Source organism: Octodon degus, unplaced genomic scaffold, assembly GCF_000260255.1.
Source record: "Octodon degus isolate 3935 unplaced genomic scaffold, OctDeg1.0 scaffold00206, whole genome shotgun sequence".
NCBI classification, from domain to species: Eukaryota; Metazoa; Chordata; class Mammalia; order Rodentia; family Octodontidae; genus Octodon; species Octodon degus.
The window spans coordinates 1,822,554-1,834,105 of record NW_004524782.1 but is presented as its reverse complement, the minus strand read 5'-3'; the positions used below and the strand labels follow the sequence as shown (position 1 = coordinate 1,834,105).

Genomic DNA, 11,552 nt, shown 5'->3' with positions numbered 1-11,552 from the left:
AGAGAGATTCTGTCTCTTGTTTCCAAACTGCTTCATTAGTATTGGTGAAGAATAATGTATATGTTTTTGAAGTGAAGTTGTGATTAAAAAGTACTTGCAGGCAATGGTACTGATATGTGAAACATTTTAATTTTGGTAATTATAACATTTCCATTCTTCTGTAGAAGAAACTTCTATGTCCTGATCCACCAGGTTTTAAAGATTCATAGTGTAGACTTTCACACCACATTAAATGAGCAGATCACATGACCCCTCCATAAAAACAGTGGGTGCATTCATTGGACAAGTTCTTTATTTAACTGCATTCTCATGATGAAATCATGTTTCTGAGTTGCTAACTTTAGTGAAAATATGCATGTTTTGTCATGGAATTGGGATAGCAAGTAAGCTTAAAGAGTCATCCTCTTAAATAGAGCTCAGATTTTAACTATTAAAAAATATGTTGTCATTTATTATCCAATATTTGTTTTCCATAGGTTTCTGCTAAAAGAAATTTTAGTGGATTTCCCCTTTTTAAGACACATTGTAACTGTGAATGTCATTGTGTTTTGATACTGGACCTTTTTGTTTCAGGTTATTCATAACTTGTTTGAACAAATTAAATCAAGCAGAGATAATATCTTCTGTGCACCTATGCCATGAAAATGTATAAATATCAAGTAAAAGGGTTATGTTAATCAGAGTTCCATTGTTGTGACAAAACATCTGAGAAAAAATTTAAGAAGAGAAAAGGTTCTATTTGGCTCTTGGGTTTGGAGGTCCTCATCACTTGGCCTTATCATTGTGGGCCTGCAGCAAACGAGAGCATGAACGTGCTGGGGAGAGCACGGAAGAGGAAAGCTGCTCACCTCATGGGGCAGGGAAACAGAGAGAAAGGTCTCTTTTTCAGCAAAGCTCCTACCCCAAAACACATTCCAATATGAATTCATCAATAGGTTAATATAGGTTAATATATTGATAAGTTTAGAGCCTCTGTTATCCAATATTTTTTGAAAGGCTTCACGGCCACCTACTGCTGCTATGGGGACCAAGCTTTCAACACATGGGCTTTTTGAGGGACACTGTAGATACAAACCATGACAAAGAATATCTTTTAAAATATTATTAAAGAATTCTAGACAGGAGAATTAATTTAAATCACTTAATTCAGAAAAGAAAGCTTTTTGTACTAGCTCTGTATTAGCTATTTCTAAAAACCACAGCTCTTTAGTTTATCCTATTGTTTTCCAGTCTGTACTCTATACAAATCAACATATAATGCAAAAATAACTTTGTTTATTGATAATGAAATGATGTGATGCTTTAAAATAAACTCAGTATTTTCAGAAACATGTTTCCTGGAATTTCTTAATGTAATAATAATTTTAGACAAGCAATGTCAATTTTAGAGCATTTCAAGCTCTGAATTCTGGAATATACACTGGAGTCAAACAAAATATTCTATTATTTTATTTACAAAACATGCCTTAGATAACTTTGTAGAAAACAGGGTAATTGATGATGCATTTTGGAAAATGCTAAAAAAAATAGCCAAAATTTTCTTTTAAGCTTGTTAAATATTGCAGATAATACTTTTTGTGTGCTGTATGTACATTTTTAATCTTATTTTTGTGTCAAATAATTTTACACTGTCAAAAATTAATACATTGGGACTGTTTATATCTATGAAAGTATATCCTAAAATTGATGTCTCTAGGTTTAATGTAAGCTTGGAATGAGCCTTCTTCAATTGAAATCTAAGTCAGTCTATATGTGATTTTCCTTTATTGCTTATACTTTTGCTATAATATAAGAAAAATGTGTAATTCAAGATAAAAAAAAAGAACCAGGTAAGGGAAGCTTGAAGGGAGGAAAATTGTGAGCAGAAGGGAATGAGGCATGCAGAACACCTGAGATGGAAATAACTGCATGTACAAGTGAGGGAGCTTGATGTGAGCAGATCCAAATGTAAAAGACCTGAGTAGAGGGATAAGATGTTGGAAAGGCCTTCACATCATGGGTCAGACAGGGCGGACAGGAGCCTTGGTTAACTGTGAGTCAGAATGGTATTCTGGACATTGTTGAGTTGAGCAATATTATCTTTTTTATTATTTTTATTTCCTTATTTATTTTCGTGTGTAAGTTTGGAATTAACACAGAGACACTCCACCTGAGGTGCACCACCACACATTGATTTATAAATTTTCTTTTGAGACAAACTCTTCCCATATTTTCTGGGTGCTCTCAGATTTGTCACTGTCCCATTCAGCCTGATGAGCAATTGGGATTACAGATGTTTCCCAAAATGTCCCTTGTAGTGTCATGATAATTTTTTGATCTTTATAAAAAATAGTGTGATTTTTTTTGTGAGACTGCATTTTAGTGAGGAAGGCAGCAAACTTGTGATCCACTTATTTATGAGGTTAAAGAAAATATACAGGACTGCAGAAAAGGCTCATGAGGCAGAGATGACTGAGTATATTCAGTATTAAGAGGGCTAGGACTGGATTACTGGGTTAAAAAAAGAAGAATTAAAGACATTATACTTCTGGTGCTTTTCCACTGAATACGTAAGCTCAGTGTATTGGAACAATGGCTCACTTAGGAACAAGAAGACACTTAGAAATCTTGTTCAAACACTGTTAGTCCGCGGTTTTGTTGGTCATGTGGAGATGACAGGTTTTTACTTGATTCTGTCAGGTCAGAGCTCTGGGTAAATGCCATGGAGGATGATTTAGACTACATGTTGTCAACATAATGTGGTAAACCACAAGATTGGATTGTATCACCAGAGGAATGACTATAGATAGAGGATAAGGGATGCATAGGAAGGCACAAACTGAAACAAAATGCACTTGAGAGAATATAAAGCTTGTAAATTTGACCAAAATGAACATAGCCAGTTGGTAGAATTAAAGAATGAAGAAACAATATTAGAGAATGAAGAATGTGTTTGTGTGCATATTATTTTCTTAAATCCAAAGAAAACTACATCTGATGAGGTAAGAAGGATCTGATGAATCCTATGGTTCTGATGAAGAAGGCTCCACTGGCTTTGGTGCCATAGAGTCATACAGCCTCTTCCAGGAGACCACATCTGGTGGAGTGTAAAGGACCCATGTGACATGAGTGACTTTGGAGAAAATTTGAGAAGAGGAATTTGACTTGCCTTTTCTAATGTCTGATTCTGAATGTTTTTCAAAAAAAGATATCTCTTGAGAAAGACATTGGGCTGGAGTTGAAAAGGATCATAAAGCATGGCTCATACCTTTTAAAGGGAGGGTTATAATAAAGTTTATGTCACAGTGAGAATTAAATGGCAGAAATGAAACCTTTGGTGGATTTTGGCAGAAAATAGAAGAAAAAATGTTTGAGGCATAATTTGGGCAATATGAGAAGGATTTACAGCAAATTTGGAAGGTCAATATATGGAATGGATTTCTAGTCACCAGGAAAATTGAAGGGTTGGTGGAAGAAATTTAAAATTTCACTTTGACTTATTAACATTTTCTCAGTGAAATATAAGTCAAATGAGAGCCAAGAAGGAAGTCAGGGAGTTTTTAGGAAGTCAGGGAGTTTTTAGGACAAAGAACTGAAATTAATTTTAAAGGTGTAGATGAAAAATATGATAAAAGTAGAGTTAATTAAAAGGGATCACTGAATTCCAGTTTAAAGTACATGGATGCGATGGAGGGTATAACTCAATGGCACAATGCCTGCCTGGAAAGCATGAAGTCCTGAATTTGATTCCTAGTACCCAAAAATAAAAATTAAGATAATAAAGTACATGGTTATAAATTTTAACTGCAAAAAGAAATGGTTGTGACATTTGTCAGTCACTTCCCATCTCCTAGGTGTGGTTTCACCTGGCATCATCTGATGGTGATGTTTGGCCCCAAAGCAGTTTGCTGTAATAAAAGATGCTGTGATGCACTAGGCCTCACCAACTGAGGGCCATTAGCGTCGGGCAGGTAAGCTCCAATGTTCACAGCGCTGGACCCCACTTTACAACTAGAGTCATTGGCAACTTTGCAACTTTGTCTTCTTGGCCCAGCCCTTATCACTTTGCTTCATTTTATTGACATCTTAAACTCAACAAGTTAGAGACTATGGACTATGTAATCTTTTCACTGTCTTCCTGGGTGTTTGAGGAGAGGAAAATAACAAAATCTAAACTTGTTGAGAAAACAAAGTGGAGAAGATTAAGACCATATTTCTGGAGGAATCAGACTGAGGTCAAATTCTGCCTAGCTCTTTTCCAACTAAGAATATTAAAAACTACCATAACCAATATAAGCCTTAACTTCCTCCTTACATGACCATAAATAATATACAATATTTGTTATTTCTTGGTATATTCAATGCCTTAGGTAAATAAACACACTCAAACTTTTTTTTTCGGAACTAGGGATTGCACTCAGACCTTTGCACGTTCCAGGGAAGTATTTATTCTACTGAGCCATCACCGCGGCCCCAACACATTCAATCTTTAAGAGTCACTGGGAACTTTGAAAGTTTAAGGCAGCTGCTTGTGTGTGGACAAGATGTACACATAGCTGTGATTACTCTTGGGAACATTGTCCTTGTCTGACTTTGAACTTCCACAATGCACAGTTCATAATAGAATTCAAGACATAGCACAGATGTTGGAAAGGATTTGTTTCCTTTTTCAGTAACAGAATCTACCTAAAATGCCTTTGTTTATTCTTGATTAATACCACCAAACCAATTTTCATACTACAGAGGAGGAAACTGAACCTCAGAGTTGACTTTGTGCAAAAACTCAGAAACAGGAGTTGTCAGGGAGAGAATTCACATACATACAGTATTTTGCAACTTAGGACCCAGAGTTTTTTACATGCAAAACAGTAACTGAAATGGGGGCAATTTTGCCTCCCTAAGGGCACTGTTTTTCCCATAATTTTATTGACAGACAAATAGCAATCAGAAAGTTTCAAATCAAATTGGTAGGACAGTTTCAATAATTAACACATTGCATACTCTCTCCCTAGTGGTTATTTGCTGTACAAGATGGAGACATGATATCTTATTTACAAACACTATTACAACAATCCTTCTACTCATTAAGAGAAAGTAACTATATATCTATCCTAACCATTTTGAATACACAGATACAAAATGGAACTTCATTTATATATCCTCTTTTTTGTTTAGTTCCATTATTTGAATATTATAGGTGTGTTAACTCAGCAAAATATTTTAAAAGAGTCCAGTAATCCATAATAGTATTGGGTCTTCTGCTTGACTGGCAATGTCAGAAATTGTTGACCTGAGTCCCCTACAGCTCAACATAACAACGTGGCTTTACTTCTTGTACGTCTTTTTTATACTTTTCTGCTGGATGGTTAAGACCAAGATAAGCAAGACCTATGCAACAAGAGTTGTAGCTTTTGAATATAAGAAGGTCAGTGAAATCCCCTCAGGATTTATCCTGAGATCCTGTACCTGAGATTGTAGATCTTTTGTCAGTGTCAGCCATGTGGATGAGTCACAGCCATTACTTGGCCAATGTGCTCCCCATGAGAGGCTGAGAGAATGTTTTCTCTCCATGTGACTCTCCTTAGGCACACTCTACATCACTGATCACTTTCCTCTCTGGACCCATAATCTCCATGATCAGAAAATTTGGAACACGACGTTACATGACGTTACAGTACAAGATCTCATATGTCCTGAGTCTTAATTGACTTTGGAAGGCGAGGGCCAAAATGTTGGCTTTCCCTGCAGTCCTCCTCTTTCTCTAATTTTGGTCTGAAAACTTAGGTTGTTAACCTTACAGAAGACAGGCTTATTGTTATTATCATACAACCTAGGCTGTTAAGCTTAACCTAATTGTCTGTCTGAATATCAAACGTCTTAGGCATAACATGGAATAGGTATTTTTCATTAAGTGTTGATACGTTGAACTTTAAGTCCCTACAGAATATGATGAAAAAAATTTTAATATATTTTTAAAATAAGCATATAGAATTATATAATTCTTATGTTTACAAATAATTCACCACCCCCTAAGGGCACTTTGACATTACTGGAAAAAAATTTTCTTCTGGTCCATAAAGGACAGAGACCAAACATGCATCTCAAAATGCATATGACAGCTCCCAACAACAAAGTCGCCAGTCTCCAATGTCAACCATGCTGAGACTGACATTGTACAATGTCCCAAAATGGCCCCAGAAAAAGAGATAGGGAAAGAAGATAAGTGCTGGAAGAAGTGAAATGGAGAAAAATATCAGAATTGGGTAAAAGCATACCTAGGAATTCCAGAGGAACCCCTTTCAAAGGCAGAGTCATATAGCAATGAGGATATTACCATATAGCAATAAATGCAATTGCTCTAGAACTAGTTAAATCTTCTTTTAAAATCTTATTGCCTCCATTGATTGACTTGGCATGATTTTAAACAGTTCATTAGAAGCCTTGGCTACAGTTTTTATAGATGAGAGGAGACATAATATTGTAATGTATATTAAATCTGAACAACTCCATAACTGCCATTTACTGATGAAGCTGGACCTAAATTCTTCTCTAACATTAAATTGTCTATACCAGTCTTCATCATTGTTTTGAAAATCAGTTTATTCCTGTGAAAAGTAGAGAAGTCTGAACATTTTGGAGGAATTATGTGGAAAAAACTGAACCCCAGGCACAGCAATCAAAACAAAAATTAGTCTCTTGTAAAAACTCACAGATATTAAGAAAACATGCCACTGTCATACTGTCTATCACAAAAAATACTAAAATTGTTCAAGTACATGACTTTCAAGAAAGTGGGTTGAAAGTAGAGTTAGTGTCTTCTTTACTGACTCTGCCTTGATAAGACACAGAGGTTGTAACTCACCATCATGTAGTGACATGAATATTGAGAGTTCTTTACAACTATACACTCTAGAAAAATCTTTAAATAAATCAACAGAAATTCTAAGCAGACAGGATTGTCAAGACACACACTGGCGATGTACAAGATCTATGAGATGGAGCCGGGGAGATGGCACAGTGGAATAAGTGCTTCCCTGGCAAGCACAAGGGCCTGAGTTCAATCCCCAGTTCCACAAAAAAAAAATCCATGAGATGAAAAGAACCTGAAGCTGAAGGAGGGTGCAAGGGATAGCTGGCCTTTATTCATGACTTCGTAAATAGAAACACCATTGGACATGCATATGTGAGTATACTCAACATGTGAAGCTGCCTCTACTCTATGCTACTTTACCTGTACATACTTAGTTTATAATTCCTGTAGGTGTGAAAGTTATGTTCATCCTCTTACCTGAGAGGAAAACCTGTGAGAGTGTGGAGAACTTGACTTTCCAGAGAACATGCAAGAGACATACAGTTTTATTTTATTACTGGGCAATAGTATTGGTAAAATGAATTCCCTTGGTAGAGTGGAAGGTACCATGACAAGTGAAATTGATCCTGCATATATACTCTGTAAAATGAACCTACACTAGAGAAATTGATTTTTTTCATATGTTTCAGGTGTGGGCAACATGGAAGCCAACATCTCAGTTCCTCCATATGAATTTGAATGGATTTTCAATGAGTCTGCTACATACAGTATTTTGTGGATGTTCTCAATGGTGCTACTCTCAATCACTTTTATCCTTGGCTTGCTGGGAAATGGGCTGGTGATCTGGGTGGCTGGATTCCGGATGACACGTACAGTCACCACCATATGTTACCTGAACCTGGCCCTTGCTGACTTCTTCTTCAGTGTTACGCTACCTTTCCTCATTGTCTCCATGGCCATGAGAGAAATTTGGCCTTTTGGACGGTTCCTCTGCAAGTTCATCAACATCATGATGGACATAAATGAATATGGAAGCATCTTCCTGATTGCTGTCATTGCTCTGGACCGCTGTATCTGTGTCCTGCATCCAGTGTGGTCCCAGAAGCACCGCAGTGTCAACCTGGCCAAAAAGGTGATCATTGGAGCTTGGATTCTTGCTGTAGTCTTTTCTTTGCCTGCTTTCATCTTCCCAAATACAGTAAATGAACAAGGGAATGTTTACTGTATAGACTCCATTGAATCTTTGGGATCCACAGAGGAAGAACAAATGGAGGTACTCCATGCTATAATACTACCTATAGGGATTACCCAGTTCATTATTGGCTTCTGCATGCCCATGTCCACCATGTTGGTCTGTTATGGGCTAATAGCTGCCAAGATTCGTGGAATGCACATGATAAAGTCTAACCGCCCTTTTTGGATCCTCATTGCTGTTGTGGCTTCCTTCTTTATCTGTTGGTTCCCCTTTCAACTGACTGTGCTTGTAGGCCAAGTCTGGGTCAAAGATCTTGAAATGTATACAGATAAGATAATACATATATACCCATTACTGCTACTTCCAACAATGTCCCTGGCCTGCTTCAACAGCTGTCTTAACCCAATACTCTATGTTTTTGTGGGTCAGGGCTTCCAAGAGAGACTGATCCACTCTCTGCCCATCACACTGGAGAGGGCCCTGAGTGACAACTTTGTCCAGGCTCTAGACACATCCCCCAGTTCTGTGGCACCTCCTGCAGATGAGGCATTAACAGAAATTTGAAAAGGGGCTTGGGCTTGTCTTTCATCTTATCCTAATCTCACCTTTAATTTCATTTCAATTTGAGATATGCCCTTGAAAATTTGCTTTGGAAAATTACTTATATGTCCTCTGAATTTGGAGGGAAAGAAATAGATAATGGGTTCTATGAGTGTCATTTCTCTTTTGTTTCGACCTAAGTGTCTCAGGTACATTTTTCTCATTGCTGGGACAAAATACCTACACCCAAAATTAAGAAAAGAAAGGTTTATTTAGATCACAGCTTGTAGAATTTTCAATCTATACTCAGCTGGCTCTAAGGCAGAGTGGCACAAAGCAGAAGGGAGCTGTAACAAGATAGTATAAAACAGCAAAGAACAAAGAGAGGAGCAGCAGCTCTGGCAGCTGTTGAACCTCTCTCCCATCCCCAACCCAGGAGAGGTGTGGCACTCACACCCGTCACCACAGCATTGGATGATGAATTAATCACACAGTCTAGATAGAAGCCTGCCACAATGACTGCGTGAAGATTTAGGGGACAATTAGACACAAAACATAACACTAAGTGTGTATTCTGAGCAGATTGAATGTGGGGAAAGAATGTAAGGTAAAAAGAAATGATGTGGAATCTTGGAACTTAGAAAAACCATATAAATTAAAAATGAAACAATTTCACCATTAGAAAAAATGCTCACTATAGAGATTTAATATTTTTGTAAAGATCCCACAGTGACTGAACACAGACAGTACTAAGCCATATTCCAATGTTTTTAATTTTATTTTAGAACAAAGTTTGACTTAGATTTCTAGGCTGGTCTTGAAATTATGATCCTCACACCTCAACCTCTAGAGTTCCAGTGATTATAAGCATACACTTTTTCATACATAAAACAGAAGAAGGTTTTTGGTACTCCTAAATCTGCCTAAAAGGCTTCCCCTTTTAAAAAGTTATGAATGGCTACTGGATTTTGCCAAATGTACTTTGTACATAATATTAAGATGATTGTATCTTATTATCATTGTATTTGTGTGATCATAAATATATTCATCAATTTCTAAATGTTAAATAAGCCCTTCATCCTGGTTTGAAGCAGATTCATTTCCAGTGGACTTTTTCATGCTGTATTTTATAAACTTATCGCATATTTCCCTTGATTTCCTTAGAGCAACAGTGATTATTTAAAGGTAACCATGCTATGATGATTTCCTCTAATGTCTTTATTGTGCTTCAGACTTGCCCTGGTCTCCTAAAAGGAGTTGGAAACTCTGAATCTAATAGGTGCTGTTATATTGTTCTTCAATGTTTACAGTTTCACTACTGAAACCAACAGGATCTAGCATTTTCTTTCAGAGAAGCCTTTTAATGAGGCTCAATTTCTTCTCTAGCTACTATTTTACTGTTTTTTTTTCCTCTTGAGCTTTGTAAAACTCTAATATGTAAGGAGCTTACCCATTTCACAAAAACTGTCAATGATACTGGCCTGAAAATACATAGTTGTACAGGTAACTTGATAGGGTTTCTTTAAAATGATGAGAATGTACGCTTTCTGAAAGGAGCCATCTTGGTCTACGTCATCACAGAATGAGCGCTATCCCCTAAGTAAAAGGGTGATAATTGTCACCATTTGAATTAATGAATTACAAAACTTTGACAGAATTGCTAAATCAATAAATATTTCCTAGTGAATCAATAAATAATTTTATCACTTAGGTGCTGAGTGTGAATCTTTTTAAATTAATTTTATTGAGAAAAAATTGCAATGAAACAGTTTCAAAGCAGGTTGTTGGGAGAGTTACAACAATTAATACATTGCACATTGTTGTCTTTGTAGTAGTGATTCATAGACCAAGATGCTGACATGATATCCTATCCAAACACTTTTAGTACAGATCTTTCTTCTTATTGAATTAAGAGAAAGTGGCTATATATATCTATCTTAACTATTTTGTATATAAAGATACAAAATTGTCCTTCATTTATATTTCCATCTTTTGTTTAGTTTTGTCAGAGATGGGTACTCCATTGCCATCCAAATATTGTAGGTGCTTGAATTCAGCAAAATGTTCCAATATAGTCCAGTAGTCCACAATAGTATTGGATTATCCACAGGACTGGTAATGTCTGACTTTGTTGACTTGAGCCTTCCACAATTCTGCATATTAACATGGTTTCATTTTTCATACCTCATTTCTACACTTTTCTGCAGGAGGGTGAAGACAAAGATAAAGCAAGCTCTATATATTAAGAAATGTAAGCTTTGTATATGACAAGGTCAGTCAAGTCCCCTCAGGGCTTATCCCAAAACCCTGTACCGCACTCCATAGATATTTTGTCACTGTAAGCCATGTGGATGAGTCACGGTCATTGTTTGACCAATTTACTCTCTGTGAAAGTCTAAGAGAACGATCTCTCTCCATGACATTCTCTTTAGGTGTGCACTACATCATAGACGACATTTCACTGTGGCCCTATAATCTCATTGATCAGAAAATTTGGGGTGTGGGAGAGCTTCCAGGTACCCTGTGCAGGCAGTACCTGTCGGTCCAAGCCCAGGCGCAACATGGGTGAGAAACTCTTCCACCCCTTGAAACCCCCCAACACTCCACAGTCCTCCCCCCACACCCACCAAGTGAGAACTTCTGCCATGTTCTCTGGATCCCCAGATCCAGCCAAGCCAGAACCTGCAAGTGTGTGGGAGGGCTTCAGGCTACACTGCACCAGCAGGACCTATGGGTCCAAGCCCAGGTGCAGCATGGGTGAGACGCTCTTCCACCCCTTGGAAACCCCCCAATACTCAGCACCTCACCACCCTCGCCTGCACAGTGAGAATTTCTGCTGCATTCTCCGGACCCCCAGATCCAGCCATAGCCTAGGCTCAGTGAGTGTGTGAGAGAGCTTCCGAATACCCTGCACCAGCAGGACCTGTCCAGTCCAAGCCAGGCACAGCGTGGGTGAGATCCTCTTCCCCCACCCCTTCTGACACCCCCCCTAACATTCTGCAATCCCCCTGACCAACTACCGGTGAG

General features: G+C 37.6%; 1 protein-coding gene across 1 annotated transcript; it reads left to right on the top strand.

Moving 5' to 3' along the window:
- The first annotated feature begins 7,490 nt into the window (after positions 1 to 7,490).
- LOC101564798 (N-formyl peptide receptor 2-like) lies at positions 7,491 to 8,549 on the top strand. The gene has a single exon (XM_004644677.1). The coding sequence runs from the start codon at positions 7,491 to 7,493 to the stop codon at positions 8,547 to 8,549; it is 1,059 nt and encodes a 352-aa protein (XP_004644734.1).
- Positions 8,550 to 11,552: the final 3,003 nt, after the last annotated feature.